At 35.2% G+C, this 19907-nt stretch overlaps 1 protein-coding gene and 1 long non-coding RNA gene across 2 annotated transcripts; one reads left to right on the forward strand and one right to left on the reverse strand.

The window, feature by feature from the left end:
• Positions 1-743: 743 nt before the first annotated feature.
• LOC128993209 (uncharacterized) lies at positions 744-4265 on the reverse strand. Its single transcript, XR_008490742.1, has 3 exons — positions 4162-4265; positions 1497-1643; positions 744-958 (listed from the first exon to the last, which is right to left on the reverse strand). It is a non-coding gene; the product is annotated as an uncharacterized LOC128993209 (long non-coding RNA).
• Positions 4266-5250: 985 nt separating this feature from the next.
• On the forward strand, positions 5251-19479 carry LOC128993172 (chromobox protein homolog 1-like). The gene is made up of 5 exons (XM_054416934.1): positions 5251-5524; positions 9559-9674; positions 10151-10352; positions 13950-14047; positions 18459-19479. Exons 2-5 carry the CDS (start codon positions 9583-9585, stop codon positions 18583-18585), a joined length of 519 nt encoding a protein of 172 aa, XP_054272909.1. The 5' UTR covers positions 5251-5524; positions 9559-9582; the 3' UTR covers positions 18586-19479.
• The last annotated feature ends 428 nt before the right edge of the window (positions 19480-19907 follow it).

Raw genomic sequence — 19907 nt, forward strand, 5'->3', positions numbered from 1 at the left:
TACTTACCAGGAGGATAAAACACTAAAATCGTTTATAAGTTATGATTTGTTTTGACGTTCTAAAAAAGCTTAAGTCTTAGTACCTTTTGTCAGTGGTTGTAATGGTTCCAGGCCTGTCCGCTGCACTGCAGCAGCACAGCACTTAACACAGTTCACGAGTTCGAATCCCGCCATGATTCTCCTAGGGAGTAGGTGTCAGTGCACAGGCATATGATATTGGCATCCTCCGGATAGGCTCTGGGCACTTAACACGTTCGCTGTGAGAATCCCTTTGGCAGTACCGGAACGGTCGGAAATGCGAAGCAGCCTCGGCGCGCCAGTGAATCAGGGGGCGCGCCTGAGGTCCTAGGGAGTTGGTGTTGGTGCACAGTCATCCTCGGAATAGGCTCTGGGCACTTAAGCTGCCAAGAATCCCAAGAAAGGCTTAGGTGAGGCGACCCTATGCCTTTTTAATAGGTAAGGTCAGGTATTATAATATGTTATTTTGAACTGCCACTAAACACCCGTTTTGCTTTTTTAGAACGTCAAAACAAAGCCAAGCCTGTAGGCAATTTTAGTTTTTGTTTTGTCTCCTAAAAAGTACAGTTTTTTTAGTACAACTTTTTGCATGAACGTCAACAAAATGACAAGAAAGTTTCCAGTTTACTGTTCTTAATGAGCATAAAGTATATCCATTGTCTAATTACTAGTTTCAGACCAAAATAGCCAAATAGATCAAATATTCACTCACCCAATAACGGGGCTGCTTTTTCTCTAAAGGCTCGTAGTAGTATACAAAAGAGTAGACAAGCAGGTACTGTGGTGCTTACTGTCCAAGAAGCATATAATCGAGGTATACTATGCACTCTTTCACACCCACATTGTGTATGGCCTCTTCTTGTGGGGGCATTCCTCTGGATGTCAGAACATTCTCCTCCTGCAGAAAAAAACTGTAAGGCTGATCGATTCTGCTGAGTACCTAGAACATAGTAGGCCTATTATCAGCAAACTGGATATACTGACTATACTGACTATTTATAGTCAGTATATCGTGCTCAGTTTGACCTACATTAAAGAGAACAGCTTCTCCCTTACAAAACGAGCAGAACAACACTCCTACAACACCAAAGGTAAAGACCAACACGATGTGCCATTCTGTAGGCTAAGTAATAAGAAAAACTGTTTCCCAAAACTAGCAATGAAACTATAGGGCCTATAATGCATTGCCAGCTAGTACCAAGGATCTTGATCCTCGCAAGTTTAAGCGAACAATTGAAAAATGGCTGAAAAAAACACCTCTCTTCTCTATTGAAAAATTTTTTTAAGAGGTCAAAAAACTATAAATCCTGCCGCTAATCTGTAAATATTCAAACAGTAAATTCAAGTTTTAGTTTTTATTTTTCTTTGTGACGATGGACTGCATAAATCTAATTATTAGTTCAGTTAGTATCGACTCAATCTATCCAGCAACTGCTGGTCAAAGATGAAGAAAAGATACTTCTTTTCTTCATACTTACTTCATTACTTACTTCATACTTGAAGTAAGTAAGTATGAAGTATGAAACGCCATGTGGACTCTAGACAATCATAAGTCCTCATCAGGAAACTAGAGAACTTTCCAAGGTCGATGTCATATCTCCTCCAACCAACACCGTCCACCACACCTGAAACATGACACAAGTTGGTTAGTATCATCTTTGACTATTGATAGTACAGTAGAGTCTCGCAAACTCGGTGTAATGTGGATTGGAAGGGTGCCGAGTTTGTGAAATGCCAGGTTATCGGGAACTAGGGTTAAAAATAAAAACAATAACATTTTTAAGCCTTTTACCTGCCTTCTTTATTTATATTCATAATACAAGTCAGTATTAAGTCATCAGATATAGTACAACAAATCCTTTTTACGAGTTACAAATGATTTGACTTGAGCTGGCTTGAGTCCATGTTGAACTCGGACTAAAAAAATCAATAATTTTCTGAGCTAGGTGATGGCCGAGTTATCCAGACTGCCGGGTTATCGAGTGCCGAGTTTGCGGGACTCTACTGTACTAGACACAAATGTTAGGTAATGTTGTTAAGTTTTAAAAAATAAAAATGATCGTTGTTGAATGGAACCAACGACAGTGTGTCAATAACTGATTTCTGTGGTACCATGGGTACCTATACATTCACTAACTTACCTATCCTCTTAACAATCTAATATCTTACAAAAATTTAGAGGAACTTTTAAATCGCATTAATGATTAAAACATCAAAAACATTAAAGGGAAAATATCGTTTTACCAGTAGTGCACTCTGTAAAAGACTCATTCAACTATTTTCATCCAATAAAATAACACTGTTAACTAACACAAGAGATGTCTTATTTATTTCATTTCCGTATTTAAAGCCAATTGTATCATGTAAACGGTGATTTGATACATGTTACTGTATGTTGGTATGAACAGTCTAGAACCTATTTTAATTTAAGTTAAATACCATACTCGCTCAAATGCAAGAAGGGTAGCAACGTAAATTATGGCTTTTGTCACTAGGCCTACAAAAAATACTCAGTTAGGTATTAGGCTACCGATAAGAGGGTCAGCCATTTGTATAATCATCTGGACCGTGACGGCTACAAAAATGAAGTTTGATAGGTAAATAGGGAACATTAACTGGTTTTGTTTCCAGTACCTAGATACTAGGTATAAATTAACGGATCATTACAATAGGACAATTCTTCAAAGCCCTCCTTATAAAAATAGGTACCCATCATAATTTAAAAAGCACTGTTACTCTAGTTTTAGATAGGCCTAAATAAGTTAAGGAATGACCAAAAATATTTAGCCATTACCATTACCAACTCCTATGTCGTTGCCCAACACTTGTTGGATAGACTGCGTCAAATAAAATTACAGTAATAAAACTAATAAAAAAAATAACAATTCTTATTTAACCAATATTTAAATAGAAAACTAGTGATGGCGGTGCATATTATATATTCGAGAAGTACCGTACTCGCCAGACACTTCCTCAAAAGAGTACAGCGGCTCATTTGTGAGTTTGAGAGAGATTTAGAGATGATGATAAAAAATTTAAAACAGAGCCATACACCTACCGATATAAAATATAGGCCTATAGCCTAAACATGAGAGTAGGCAAGCTTATATTAAGACATAAGACATTTTAAGTAGCCTAAGTAACTACAAAATACAATAGGTCTTGTCAATTTTAAAATAGGCCTACATAATTTGGCTACATAAAATAAGAAATTATATGGCGAGTCAGGTACAGTGTGGTAAAAATGGTACCAACTACAACAAAAAGATTCAGTCTATCACAGTCTCTAATCTAATCAAATTGTCTATTGGAATTGGATACCGTACTAGCATATACTAGGAAGGACAAATCGGGGAAATAACTCCAGAGAAACTGAAAGTACTATATAAGTCAAGTCAATAAGTCATTTATTGGGCCAAATTGACAAAACTTGCATTAGCCAAGTCAGTACAAGAAAAATAAATTTATTACATCTTAATAACAAAAATTCCTTACTGTAAAAAATTCTATAACTAAATAACTAAACATGCGCACATGCCTTTGTGAATGACCACTAAAGTAGAAATTCACGGACGCTGTAAAATGATCTATCTAACAACATGGACTTTAGACCTGTTCTAAACTTTTTTGGATCTTGTTCGGCCTTCAATTGAGGTGGAAGTCTATTAAATAGTTTTACAGAATTGTAATGGAAGTTTCTTTGAAAGAAAGAAGTGGAATGCCGGGGAATTGGTAGATTTAAAGTATTGCGCCATAGATACCTGGAATTTTTAGCAGATGAAAAAAAAGGAAGTATTTTTGCTATGGAAAGATAGAGTTTCGAGGATGTAAATAGATGGGAAAGTTAAAATTTTAAATTCTCTGAAATAATCTCTGCATGATTGTTGTTTGGAAATAGAAAACACAATTCGAATAGCCCTTCTCTGAAGCCTAAACAAGAACCTAGTCCTCTCTATGAACTAACTCTAAGAACTATGATTAATGTATTCAAATCAAATCAAATCATTTTATTGAGCTAAAATTGACAATACACATTACATGGTATTGTCATGGTAAGTCATGGTACAAACGTACAGTATGAAAATTATAGTATTAACCAATAGTAATTAAGTAATTCGTATATCGCCAGACACTAGATTTTACCTTAAAATAATGGTGCAAATGTTTCTCTGCAGAGAAAAATTCTAGATAAACTACACTCGTTAGAATTTCGTTGTAATTCTTTTCTGCTTATCTATCTGTCGTCTGTCACCAACTAAATATCTAAACAATGATAATACAGAATCGAATGGATGTGGATGGATGGTGTAGGAGGAGAAGAAGAAGAAACCAGACAAACTCTTAATATGCAAAGACTACAAAGCGATAAAACGATTTTCACAACAGAGCGTTGATTATTGTAAACTAATAAACTATTTTCTAGCCATGCCAGGAAGTTTGGTCGGGTTTTATGACGGCCACCTTTAACTATAGGCCACGGCCTCATAACTCATTTATTGAACCAAAATAACAGATACAAAATTTGCATTGGTCATGTCAAATAATAGAACTGGTAGAAATCAATAGATTAAAACACTCTTTTCATAAAAAAAAACTGAAACAATACTTAATCAACAAACCTTACTATAGTCTAAATGAATATTTCGAAGACCACACACCCTACAACAGGACATAACAGTATCCAAAGAATAAATGAAAAAGAAAAAACAAGAATTTTGACGATTCCCTGGTCTCACAACTATGGACCTAGGTAAAAGGTAAAAGAATTGGCAACGTTGCAAGTGGTGTTGTTCAGTAACAGACGTCCCATAAGATAACATGGCAGACAGGTGACATCAGCTCATTAACTCGCAACTTTATTTATTTAAATTTATAAAAATATTGAAAATGAAACATACAGAATTGAAAACCGAAACAATATGAATTAAAATCTATATCTGTACATTTTTAAGTGGAGTCAATATTGTCATAGTCCAGTAACCAATATTTCGTAAATACACAAATACCATTTTAGCTACTTCCAAACAAAAACAGCTGTTACAACACCCCTTGCGACGTTGCCGGTTCGAAGGCCGCGGCCTGGAGTTAAAGGCGGCCGTGGCTGGAGCTGACCAACTGCAAAACCACCTTGGTGGCCATGCCAAACTGACGACAGTCAATCTAAAATCGATCCAATCCAATCCATTATCAAGCCAGATGCCAGATCAAAAATCGCGAGTACGCGAGACGCGAACGCGAACCGCGAACGTCCAAACTAACCTACCTACCTAACCAAAGTTGCTTGCGTTGCGTTGCATTTCTCAAGTCAAACCGCTTTGGTATTCATTCTCTTTTAATTTCATCATAAAGCTGCCGTTGCATTTAGTGCACCACGCATCCTCCGAATTATAATATAGGGTACCTCACCTAACTGTCTGCCGAGTGCCGGTATTTTGTGTAGTCGAATTCGAACCCGGCACGGCATAAACAACTACAACCTAGGCCTACTTTGACGTACTACAACTAGGTAATTTATTATGATAGGCTATTATTGTAGACCCTAGATCGAAGAAGAATTTTTCCTTTCTGTTAGCCTAGGTTTGAAGAATCTTTACAATTTATAAGTTAGTAGATCTGGTAACTTGGTGACAGGCATAACTTTAACATTATTTACCAACATAAGTTAACCTGTTTGAACCCTAGTAAAGTATTCGATAGCCTATTCTTTGTTCTATCATAAACTGGCTCACTTGTAGAGTAAAGAAATGTAACTTAAATTTGCCTACAACACTATTTAACCTTATGATGTGTGTTCTAAATGAGACACAGCTAGAGAATCTGAACATAGGCCTAGTCTAAGTTAGGCTTAGTTAGCATCTAGGAGGATTAAACATAAAGGAGAGGGCACGCGAATAGGAATACACGTGTTGCGGTGAAGCCAGCTTTAGCAGAACACTAGAGGGGCACGCGGAGCCGTAGAGTGGCAAAAAGCCTCGGCTATAACATGGGAGAGATAGGGAAAAACGCGACGCGCGCTGTTTCGAATTAAAATTGCCGCTAAACTAAAACACCTGTGTTATTCAGCGATGGCATTCTTAAAGTAAATTAAATTTCCTATCGAACGGTGTCAATCATTCCTATAAAAACTATAATTTATTATTTATTATTGAAGATCAAAGTTGAAAGAATTGACCTGGACTTTAAACATATGATTACTATAATTACGTTTTCGAAAAAAATATGATGTATCTACACAAATTAACAATTTATTCGTGTTCCTTAAGAGTTTCTCGAAATAAAAAATATATACTTACCTATATTTAAAAGTGGTATTTAGAAAAATAATTACAATAAAGTTTTATTTTTATTTTTCCAGTTTATAAAACAATCTTACTAATAATAGGTTAAAATGAAAATTTTAATTCGGGTGGTGAAATACATTTTAAATTTGCATTTTTCATAGTTTTCTCGATTTGTTAATATCATATTTTACTAGTTTTAAGTCATTTATGTGCTAGGCAGGTGATTTTAAATAGCCAAAGTTAAGAAAAAATGCAAAGCCGCTCTAACTTTTCTTACACCAACAGCCGTTACAATTAAATTACAATCATAAAAAGTAAAACAATTTCTTGGCAATCAAATTCTTGATTTTTTAATATCATATTGAACTATATTTGATCTGTTTGCCCAAAGAAACTTCGAGTAAAAAGGGTAAATGTTCAACAATCATCGCGTCTTCTGACGCCAAAGTGCGTTTATCATTCTTTTAAAGGATTAAAACTTATTTTATTTCTCTTTAAGAAAATTTTCAAATACACATACAGTACTACTCATGATTTGAGTTTTAATTTATGAACAGTGAAATCCATTGGTGATATGGCGGGATTTGAACCCGGGCCCCATGAACCGGAGTCCCGCGCTCTGGTTAGAGTATTATAAAATAATACACAATACAAGTATGGCAACAAATAAAAACAAGGACAAACGAATTCTAAAATACAAGTCGTCCTTGTGTAAATTACCCACCTTTGAACGTACTATTGGTAAATAAATATGACTTTCCTCTTAATAGGTTCCTAATATTACGGTTAGAATTTAACTTTTTAATTTTCGTAGCATGATGAAGTCTAATTTTTAAATAGTCAATTGATATTTCTGTTACCAAATCTTCCAGTAACGCATACAACGCAGTATGAGAGGGGGGCGGGAGAGTAGCGCTGCCTCCCCCCCCCTCCACAGTACGCTGGCTTCAACGAAACTACAGCGTGTCCTCTCCTTAATGTTTAATCCTCCTAGGTTAGCATCTTGCTATGGAACAACAAATTAGTTAGGCTATCAAAATTAAATGCTTTAAGTTAATCGGTAGAGATCTGGTTTGACTAGCTTGCATTTAAAATAGCCTACATGTAGCCAAGTAGGCTAACTTATGCCTCAGCCTATATTTTGCCATAGTTTTTTTACTCTAATTAAGTTAATAGCTTTTTTAACTAGGCCTATTAAAATCCCCGTATCTCAAAACACTTATTTGCTTTGGCTACAGGTTAACCCTAGTGCCCAGTACATCTATGCCATTAAGTTAACTTACTGTGAACGTTCTAGCTGCTTAAACTTAAGTTAGTGTGAGTTAATGTTTGTGATATGGTCTATAGGCTAAATAACTTAGTACCGTACTATCGAAGTCAGGTCAATCGGATAAGGCGGATGAGTCATGGCAGGTCTTTCTTCCTCCGTTTCATTTCTTGGACTAAGAGTGTTTAACTGGCCTGAATTCAAATTCCAACAGAAAAAAATGTCCACAGTCCAAGAAATAAAAGGAATAAAGAATGACCTGCTGATTCTAAAGTGTGACCTGGCCGCAATATTACCCTAGAGCCTGCATGTTTGTAACTTAAATATTTTTGTAAAGAATAAATACACTAGATATAACGTAGTGTTATCGGTAAGAAAATATGACATCTTAAAGAAGACCCCTGAAGATGCCACACAAGCTGGCAAAATGCAAAGTGTGACACAAACTACTTAATAGCATAAAAAAAGTTTTTTTTTGTTACATAATAAGGTTGAGAAAATAACTAGAACCGAATATGTTTTAAACACAGTTTCATTAAATATAATGGAATTTTGTACAAGATTTGTCTTACATTTATTTTATACTATTTTATCTTTAACTAGCTGCTGTGCCCGTGAATGGAAAGATGTAGGCATAACGCCTAATCCAAACACTTGTTAAGTAGTTCGAATTTATAAACAAAAAGCTACCAAATGTATACCAAAGTATAACCTACATTGTAAAAAGACAGAGCTTCTATAGAGACACAATAATTGACACAGAAACATTGAGATGATCGACCAATTGACCTCCTGGACAGTCTGTGACAAAACAACCACACAACAGTCCCATGTGGCTCAATAGTACAGTATTGACCATACTGGACCCTACTGTACTGTAGTTGGAAGCTGTAGGCCTAACAAGTAAATCGTTTACAGTAACCTTTCTCAGTGACAAAATAAATAATGATACTGTGACATGATTGTGCAGTCTACCGGACCGGATATACTGGAACAGGCTTACCGTTGGGAGTTTTAAAAAGTTTAACAATACATATAGCGATTTATCAATTACATAATTATGAACCATTTATTGTCATCTCAACACTAAAACAAATCATCACAACAACATAAACCGTATGCTTTCACAAGACAATAAGGAAAAGACTATTAAACAATTTAATATCATAAAAGGCAAAATAATATAAGCAGATATGCCTACAGAACTATCTGCTGTTTATTTCTGGAATTATTTTTAACTAGCAGAGTACTAGCTTCGTACGGGGTTGGCGTGTAGGCCTAAGTATAAATTGAATGCTTATTGCAGTTATAGGCTACTTGTGCTATGCGTTAAGATGGTGCAATGGGAGTGGATTTGGTTTAAAAAATTTGGTTCTTTTAATTTACTTTATTCTATAGTAGGCTATAGCACATCTACAATAGGTATAATGTTCTACCGTTGAACCTAAACATTAAAAAGTGAAATTCTAATTTTGCACAGCTTTTTGTTGCTAGTTGGTTCAAATTAGATGTTTTCATAAATGCAAAAAAAAATTAGTCTATACTAGTACACAATGTCTACCTAGTCTACCTCTACACCAGGACAGGACCATTTTTGCTTATTGAGTCTGGTGTCTTGTCTTTGGAATGTTTCAATACTTGCTTACTATCCTTTTTCAAACATTTGGACTTTTTTATGACCTAGCTCAGGTATAAAATTTCTTTGGAATGTCTATGGGTTATTTTATACTTCACCTAAATACCAACAAAACATAAAATTGACCTATTGTTTGAAAGCATTATTAATTGTCAAATGACAAATGGAGTCTGGGTCTGGTATTGATGTTGCTTGGAATCGAATTAGCGACCTCAAATTTTAACATGAGCACTATAACCACCTAGAGACAGTTATGATTTATTATAATTTAACATGATTATGATAGTTGGGTTTAACTTAAGATTTAATCGAACTCAGATCAGAATTGAGTGGTAATTTAGTGTTTTATGTTCTAGGAACGAAAAACAACTCTTGACACAATGGAGGAAGAGTTCTCCGTAGAGAAAGTTCTTGATGTAAGAGTGAGGAATGGTAAAACAGAGTACTATCTGAAATGGAAGGGCTATACTGAGTAAGTTCAAGTTTTATTGGCTCGGAACTTGTGAAACAATAAAGTAGATTGATAGAAAACTAATCGATTTTTTCAATTTAGAATTGAATAAAAGTAGAGGTTTGATCAAAGTTTCTGTTTAAATTGTCGGAATATTTTTGTTTATCCGTGTTATGCAGGCCTATTTTTTTGATTTTTCAAATAACTCTTATATGAATAACAACAATGTACCTACCCAGTGCTTCTAAAAAAACTAGACCACTTTAAAATTCAAGTTTTAGTGTTATGCCTAAGTTAAAATTTGGGCAAATAAATCGTTACAATTAAATTTAATGTCCCAAGTTCTTGCTATACAACTAGGCCTATTTAAAAATAAATTGTCAGAAAATACTGATAGATTACATAAAATCTACTTTTGGTATCATTGCTATTTGGTATGAATATCTCTGCTAGGACTAAGGTGCAATTGGACTTAAGTTGTTTTCATCATTTTTTAGTGAAGATAATACGTGGGAGCCAGAGGAAAACTTAGACTGTCCTGAATTAATTCAAGAATTCCTGGATGCGAGGAAAAAGAAAGAATTTGTGGGGCGGAAAGATGATTCAAGCACCCCTAAGATGGCCAAGAAAGAGAAAACTAAAAATGTAAAAGACAAAGAAAACAAGTCTGTAGTTCAGCCAAAAATGAAAATTATCGAGGTAAACCCTCCTATTTCGCTTTTTAGTTCTAGTTTGTTTTGATGAGGTATTTTTATTTCTTGAATTTTTTGGTATAAGTAGTAACCTAGCTGCTTCCTTTTAGTGACTTAAAACGGTTCAATTCATATTAGGTTGAACGGTTGCATATCATCATTTAGATTGGCCTAGGGTACATTGTCTTGTGTTGGTGGAGAGACGTTTCCCGATAGAGATTCAGTGCCTGGTGGGGGAGGTTGTACATCATGTGCACTCATTAGCAGCATCGGCTTCAGCTATCCTATCGGCAAGCCACTTCTTTCCCTTGTTGTTACGATGAAGACCTTGGTGTGAATGCAAATGTCTTTCGGCCTCGCTAGCCTCCACAATAAAGGCATTGCTGTGTTTTTGACATAGTTCTTTCAGGCGTAGGTTGGATCTTTGTACTTCATTATTAACGCATGACCAATTTGGTAAGTCATACCTCATTGGTAAAACTACTAGACACGCATTTTTTTGTTTCACTTTGTCCAAGAAAGTCAATACCCTCAACACATTCATCTGCTTCATTTTTAGCCACATCGTTTGTACCTCAAATGATCACTAGAGCATCTTCTTCTTTGAGATTTTCACCCTCTATATTTTTTAGATTTAAATTTAAAGTCTGACTTGTTCGACCACCCGGTCTAACAAATCCTAGTGTTTCATACTGATTTTGGGATTTTCTTAGGTGCCATGCTAAATCTCTCCCATGGCTCCCAGCGAATACAAGTTTTTTTTTTAGTTGAGGGCAGTTGGCAAATTATAGTATTTACAACATCAACTTCATCTTCAATAGTCTCATCTTCCACGGCAAGTCCTTCAAAGCGATTACGGGTTTCAACATCTTCATGTACAATTGAGTTATTATAAAACTAATTGGTGGTTGAACTACATTTGGTTTATTCCTACTTCTAGATGTAGATTAATTTACCGGAATATTCTGTTCTGATTTGGTAACATTATTTTTATTTTTTAATGTTGGCCATATCTGGTTTTTTAAAGATAGTATTCAAATCCTTGATTTTCTCCTCAAGTGTTATCGCCTTTTTTTACTTAAGTTTCAAGCGATGCTTTTTGAGACTTTAGCTCCTGTATTTCCTTATTTGCCTGATTTGGATCCTCTTTCAAAGTCTTAATAATTTCAATTTGATTTACCAATTCTTGACTTATATCCACATTTAACTATTCTGTTTCGTGATCAATTCCTAAGGTAACATCCTTGGACTTGCATAGATCACACACCCATTTTTTATGACCAGTAGAAATTTTATTAAATTCATCTACTGTAAGTGTGATACATTTAAAGTGGAACCTTTTACAACAAATACCTTTACATAGCTTTACACTTTCCAACATTTCTACAACAATTTCCACAGGGATATTGATTTTTATTCACAATTTTGTTAATGAATAAATTTAATAATTACACTGTTGATCGAAAGGATGATTTATTTTGGCCAAGTTATTTGTTTTGAATGTATAAGCTACAAATATAAAATATTTAAGTATAAATATAATATAAATACTAGGTTTCAAAGGAAAACCAGTGTCTGATAACCAGTGTGTGACTGATAAGCGTTCTAGCCCTTTGACCTAGGCTGAGCGCTACAGGCTTATCAGTTAATGATACACCTCCTTTGCAATTGTGTGGTTATCGCTGGTACCTAGATTGCAGTTTATTTGTGGCGTTCATAATGTATTGCAATTACCAAAAACTCTTCTTTTATATAATTTATTAGTGTGTTAAATGTAATGGTAAGACCACTATGCTCATCAGCTAGTTGAATTATGTTTATGTTACTTGCCTGCACTGTATTACTGTAGTGAACAAGTCCTTTAACAGATTTTTAGTTTTCAAATTCTTCACTGTAAAATGTTTTTAAACACTTAATAGAAATAATCATTTTCCATAATGTTTGAAATCAAAATGTAGGTTAACTTTTGGTCAGTACCTTAAAAGAGTTTTTTTAACCTGAAAAAAGCAAATATATAATATATATCTAATAGGCCTAACACTTGTAATAATATATTTACCTAACCCGCCATGTTAAACTTCCCTATCCCAAGCGTGATGTATATAACTTCGTTACTTCTCGAGTGATGTAAAGTTGAAAAAAACTCACTCGGTGATGTAATGAAACCCATTTAAATAACATCGAGTGCTTAACTTAAAAAATGTACCTCTATGGACGTTCAACGCTAGAAATCAGCTGTGCGCTTGAATTATATTGTAATGTTTTGAAGAATTTTCCTAACCTAGCTTTTGTTTGTAAATAAACGTAACTGTTAGAAGATGAGTGAAATGGATAATGAAAAATATTGTTCGTAACCTGCTGTATATTGTCGGGTCAGGTAAAATCTTGTACGTTACACGTTACGCAAGAGCGTGTTTACATCACTTCTGTAATTATGCAACTCGCTTCCGCTCGTTGCACAACATTCACCTGCGTGATGTAAAAACGCTCTTACTACACTTAAGGTAAATAGCTATTACACTTACACTGTTGACTTACAAGACGGTTTTTAAACAGATATTAAAAACACATTTTTTTAATGTATCTGTATAAACTATTTTGGAGTAGGCCTACTATTAAGAAGCACTTTTATTATTTATCTGAACCAAAACAATTTTAAACCCACTTTAAAGTGACTTTGAAAATCATACGTTGCTATGCCTGTCAATTCCAGTTGCCAGTTATAGATCAATCCAAATCAGTGCTTGCCGGTTTGAGACACGTTTTGATCTATTCTATTTCTATTAAAATTGCATTTTTGTCTGGATCTTGACACTCTGCAACCAATATGTGGTAAAATACAGTAGTATGAGTGTTAATAAAGTTACCTGGGCCCAATATATCTTCCACTAACCACTACTAAATCACACAAATTTCCTGCCGTAGTTCAAACTCTATTGCAAACAAGCCAACTACTTCGTCAAAGTGCACAATAATACCTTAGCTGCATACCACAGCCAGCTTTTATGTTATTTAATATATCCAGTTAATACATAGTGAATAGAGAAATAATTATGTGAATGGACTTATTCTGATTTGTAATAATAACTAGATGCAGCTAACGTGAATTCAGATATAATTTATATAGATTTGGAATATTGATCACCAGATCACGACCATTTGGTAAACCCAACAAGTTACATAATTGATTACTAATTCGTTGCCCTAGCCTACACCCTTCCCCAACTCCTACTATATTATCTACTCATTCTAATAGTACTCATCCAAAATGTAGATGTCCTGCTGGCGGCACACGCAACACTACTCTCTACTATTTCGTTGTCTATTTGCGCGGGTGAATCCTTGGCTGCGCGCGCACCTAGACTAGTTGCCTCAGGTGACCTTACGCATTAGACTTGTCTCTTGTAGCGGATCGCTACAATAACTTGTGATTTGGATGCATACATTGTCTTGTACCATTGATTACTAAATACTGAAGTTGTATTAATAGTCAAAGCTGGTACTGAATAAATAACAAATGTCACTTGTGATTGTTGAGTTAATTATCAGTTGACCTTCCCATGGCACTGCTTGACCAAAAAGTTTAAACAAAATACTTTTACAGGAGGACGGTAAACCTCGGGGATTTGAGAGAGGATTGGAGCCCGACAAAATCATTGGTGCGACTGATATCTGCGGGGAACTGATGTTTCTCATGACATGGTAACCAACTACATTTACTTTATATTGTTTTAGAGTTGTGACAAAATGCAGTTGTGTAAGTGTTAATTAAGATACCTGGGCCCGATATATCTTCCACCAACCACTGCTAAATCATCCACATTTCCTGTCGCTGCTCAAACCATATTCAAATTAACCTAACAACCTCGGCAAAGTGCACAATAATACCTCAGCTGCATATCACAGCCAGGATTGATGTGATTTAATACATCTAATTAATAAATAGTGAACAGAGATTTAACTATATAAATGGACTAATCTGATTTCATGAAGGTATCTACAAGTAGCTAACGTGAATTCATATTAATTATAATTAACTGGAAATTTGACCACAAGACCACGACCGACTTTAGAATTATCATTTTAGGGTCGGTTAAGAGGGGGTCGACTGTAATTACATATTATTTCATTGCCCTAGTCTACACCCTTCCCCGACCCCTATTAAATTATCTGCTCATGCTAAGGCTACTTCAAACTGATGGAAGATGTCAACCGCAGGCCGCTAACACACACTACTGACTGACTCACTCCTCGTTGCCGCGTCTTCCGACAAATTTGGGGTCCGTGCGCCTAGTCATTGTGGCTGTCGCGAGTCGTCACGGTGACGCCACGTGTACCCTACGCACGCTCCGTTTGTATCTTGTAGCGGTGACGCTACATAGTAGTTTACGCAAATATTGCATAAAGATAGTGTTAAAGATACAAGAAGAAAATTTAACCCTTTGAGGTAGAATTTTTTTTCATTTTTCAGAGAGAAAATAGCAAGCGGCGACCTACACTCGCCATTCGACCGCAAAGGGTTAGGGTTCAAACCTTGGCAAGTGCTCTAAAAACTTCTACGAGTGTCAATAAAACTATTTATGCGAGTTGCGTACCTACACTACATTACCTATGACAGTTTTTTAATTACTAACAATCACTACTCATAACTTCTAGGAGAGGTTATGTTTTTGTTTATAACCTCTCAGTATCACTGATGCAACAAATCATTGTAACAAACACTAATTGCACTGCTCATTAACAATTTAATTGGTCTAAATTGCTGATAAGTTTTCAAAAGTCAACTAATTACAAATACAATTTTACTTCTTCTCTCTCAATCCTTGAACCTTATTGGCCCATTACCCGTGTTGATAAGTAAAATAACAATGCTGTTAAGTGAATCTTTTCAATTTTTAGAACTGAACTGAAACGGCTACTTTAAAAAACGGTTGTAGGTAAAAGACTCTTTCCTTACTGAGTTTTTTCAAACAAACTCTATAGGTAAAGAAAGTCAATAAGAGATAAAGCAAAGATCCAACTATCCAAATCACTTACACAAAGAATTTTAAAAACCCTAAACTACAGTAATAAGAACACTGTTACTAAAAAAGGTAGAAGCTGTGATTGTGGCAAAATCCTGAACATCTCCCGCGGTCGTGAGGATATTTCACCACAAAATCTTTGTAGACACGTTCTGCAGTCTTTATGGTGAAAGCTCAACGTGACCTATAAAATACCCTGAAATTACATAAATTACCGGTATCCAATTAATTGAAGTTTTGACCATTCGAATGTGGTATGTGGATTTGTCTCAAAAATTGATTTGGATAATTAAAGTTCTACTGTATTGTCATCAAGTTTACAAGGATTAACTTAAATAAATCTACCATGGTTGAATTAATGATTTTAATAATTTTAAAGTGAAGTTTAATAATTTTAGTACTACCCTTAGGGAGTGAAAATGAGTAATTGAATTATTTTTATTGCACTTTTTTTTGTGTCATGGTGAGTTTTTTGTTTTTTTCTAACTTGATTTCCTTCTATTATTTCTATTTGCATAGGCCTACTAATTTAAGCAAGCAAACATAAAATTCTTAGCTTCACCTCAAAACACACAGAGTGGTTGTGACTCAAATAAGGTTGTAAATTGAAGCCTAAAGATTTTGAGATTAGGGGTGACTAATATGCAAATTTTTTGTCATAGTAAAAGCAAACAAATCAGTGTTCCTTTCTTTACTAAATGTTAAAAGAATCAAAAAAGGTATTTGGTGTAATCCTTATTAAACCCTAAAAAAAGGTTAAATTACCTGTGTCTGCCGGTCGATCCTATTGTTTCCTTCACAGGAGATGCATTTCGGCAAATTATATCGCCATAATCAATAATAATAATAATAATAATAATATATCTTTATTGTCGTTTGGTAATATACACATTACAATAGACAAGGTCAACATGTTTTGTTACATATGTTATATAAAATATTAAATATTCTACAGTAAATGTTAAAATAAAGTTAAAAGAATCTTAAAAGGATAAAAGCATCAGTAATAATAAAAACTTTGAAATTAACAGGGAAAATACCATAACACGAACAAAGAATCATCAAGACTGCTTGGCCTCACATTTAAGCGTTGAAAAATCTACATTCTGCAAAAACTCCTCAACTGAATAAAAAGCACGACTTGTAAGCCAATCTGATAATTTTGACCTATACAAATGAATACTTTCCTGATTTCTAAAATATATTGGAAGTTTATTAAATAGTTTTATTTGCAAATATTTATAACTTTTGATAAATTTTGATAGCCTGGCTTGAGGAATATATAAATCTTTTGATTGTCTGGTGATATACCCATGGATTGAGTTGCAAGGAACAAATTTATTCAGATTCTCTTTAACGGAAACTAAATTGTAAAAAATGAAAATATTAGAGAGTGTCATGATTTTATTTTCAGCAAAAAATGCTTTGCAACTAACCCTATCCGGAATTTCAAACATAATTCTGAGAGCTTTCTTTTGCCATGTAAAAACCCGGTGAGCTCCTGAGCTATTACCCCACAGTATATTGCCATACAGCAAGTGTGAGTGAAATAAACTGTGGTAAACAATTAGAAGTGTTGGTTTAGAAACACAATTTTTAAGTTTTCTTATCAAACAACATACTCTTGACAATTTTGAAATGATATTATTGGTATGTATTTCCCAAGTGAGTTTAGAGTCTATGGATATTCCGAGTAGTTGGACAGAAACTGCATTGTCTGCTTCAAGATTACGCAAAGTAAAACAAATTTTTTCTGTTTTGTCATGATTTATTTCCAGAAAATTACTTTCAAACCATAGTTTACCCAATTCAATGGCGTTTTCTAAACTTTGGTTTGCAGAGTAAAAGTTGTCAGCTGATGAGATGAAGGTTGTGTCGTCAGCATATAAAATTGTTTTGCAAGGTATGGAGTTTGGCAAATCATTAATATAGAGGATAAACAAAACCGGACCCAGTACCGACCCTTGAGGAACCCCAGCAAGGACCTCCTTAAAATTTGACCTATCTTTTCCTAAATTAACAAATTGTACTCTTCCACAGTTACGAGAACCTTTGGTTTGCAGGGTATCAAACCTTTTTAAACCCGCTTATGCCTTCAACTTCCACTCGAGCCGGACACCGTTTATTTAGTTACTGTATCTTAATATGGAGTGCACATGTACAGGATTTAGAAAGCACATCCAGAAAGATGTTAACCTTACCTCAGTCAGTGAAACGCCTTAGCTAACTGAGCTACCAAGCCGAGTGGGTTGATTGGTACTGCGATAAACGACACTAGCGCTCGCTGGTTAGATTTGACAAACTATATATAAGCGCCAGTGGATTAGCAGTATGGCTGCCTCGCCGTGACATGTGACAAGTCGGTGCCAATAGGTTAGACATCGTAATTCTCTCATGTGATCACAGAAACCTTGTCTCCATTAGTGATGTGAAGAGTTGAGTTGGCGAGTCGAGTTGACTCAAGTCAAGACCCGAGTCGAGTCAACTCGAGTCATCTCAATTACAACTCGAGTTGGTACGAACTTGTAACGTAACGAGTCCGACTCGCAAAACGAAACCAAACTCATACGGAGAAAGCCGAACCTACACGAACTCGGAACGTTTCGAGTCAACTCGACTCGTAAAGCCGGTACCGAGTCGGCCGACTCGCAAAACTAACGAACTCGTACGGAGAATGCCGAACTCACACGAACTCGGAACGTCTCGAGTTGAGTCTGACTCGACTCGTAACTCGAGTTCACGGCAGTTGGCGAGTCGAGTCACTCGAGTCAGGAAAGTACCCGACTCGTCACATCACTAGTCTCCATCCATGATTGCAGCTTAAGCATGAATTTTTCCCTAGCAAAATCTTTGCAGACTCATTCCTGCGATCGCACTAACAATGATCGCCAAAGCTCGGCTCGAGCTTGAATTTCTCACAGGTTTTTAGGATAGACTCGGCTTGCATCAGAAATGAGACCGCTCGCATATCTCTAGTGAAAGGAAGAACATTTGTTAAAAGATTCAGAGCAAACTTACTGATATTAACTGCTGATAAACAAGTTACGTAAAAGTGTTTTCACTTACCTTGTATATTTGTCATGTTGTAGGAAAGAAACGCAAGATGCGGACTTAGTTCCAGCCAGACAGGCAAACGTGAGATGTCCGCAGATTGTCATTAGCTTCTACGAGGAGAGATTGACCTGGCACAGATCTTCTACCGATGAGTCAGTCTAGTTCATACACACATGGTACATAACCAATTCTACTGCACCAGGGACCTAACCAATCGATGCTCTCTGAATGCAGATCGGGGAAACAAGTGTTTTGTATTTTTAATGAGTGAAAAATGAAAATATTGTTACCTTATAGAAGATTGTAGGTAACCATAACTTAGGACTACACTATTATTTAGTTGTAAGAGATTTTATATACAAAGGGTTTTTTACAAGGTAATTTTTTGTTATAATTTTGCTTTTTTACTTCCTTATTTTGGTTAGTTTTGTAAATCCATCGGAGATTGTTGGGTTGTAGTATTAGTCAATTTTATATACAAAATTAATTTTACAATTTCTACATTTGATTTTGTATTTCTAAATTTAGGTTAGTTTTGCAAATCCATCGTATTCTGTTGGGTTAATGTTAAATGTTATTAAACTTTTATGTTTTGTACAATCCATCGGAGATTGTTGGGTTGTAATATAATATTAGACGATTTTGAATACAAAATTAATTTTACAAACTCTACATGTGATTTTGTATTTATAAATTTAGGTTAGTTTTGTAAATCCATCAGGATTTTGTTGGGTTGTAATGATGGACATATAGGAAAAAAAAGTTAAATGTTACCAAACCTCTGTTTTTTTAATCCATCAGAGATTGTTGGGTTGTAATATTAGACAATTTTGAATACAAAATTAATTTTAAAACATCTACATGCGATTTTCTATTTATAAATTTAGGTTAGTTTTGTAAATCCATTGGATTTTGTTGGGTTTTAATAATGGACATTTAAGAAAAAGAAAGTTACTAAACTTCTGTGTTTTGTACGCCACTTTTTATAAATTCATCAAACTGTGTTGTGCTGTAATATTATACATTTTCCAAATACAAATGTTAAATGTTACTGTCTATGATTTTTATGTCTTTCCATGGTGCCTACTCTCGGGGAAATTCGGGAAAACTTCTGGAATTTTATGTTAGCTTGAAATATCCCGGAAAACTCCAGGAATTAACCCAAACCTCTGGGAATCCGTGATTGGAAACGTCGGTGAACCGAAAAACTACTGCTGGTGTTAACAACATCGCGGGAAACGATTATCGGTGTAGCCGAAACCGCAAAATATGCTCACGGGTATTGTCGCGATCGCAGAAAACGATTATCGGTGTTGCCGAAACCACAAAATATGTTCACGGGTATTGCCGCGATCGCAAGAAATTACTATCGGTGTCGCTGTAACCGCTGTTAAACCGTAAAATGTGCTTACAGATATTGCTGCTATATCTGGTGTCGTATTACTGTTATAATACTGCTTTATTATGCTGTAAAAACCAGGGCC

Source organism: Macrosteles quadrilineatus, unplaced genomic scaffold, assembly GCF_028750875.1.
Source record: "Macrosteles quadrilineatus isolate MER2022 unplaced genomic scaffold, UCM_ALF_1.0 Scaffold_1__1_contigs__length_201487025, whole genome shotgun sequence".
NCBI classification, from domain to species: domain Eukaryota; kingdom Metazoa; phylum Arthropoda; class Insecta; order Hemiptera; family Cicadellidae; genus Macrosteles; species Macrosteles quadrilineatus.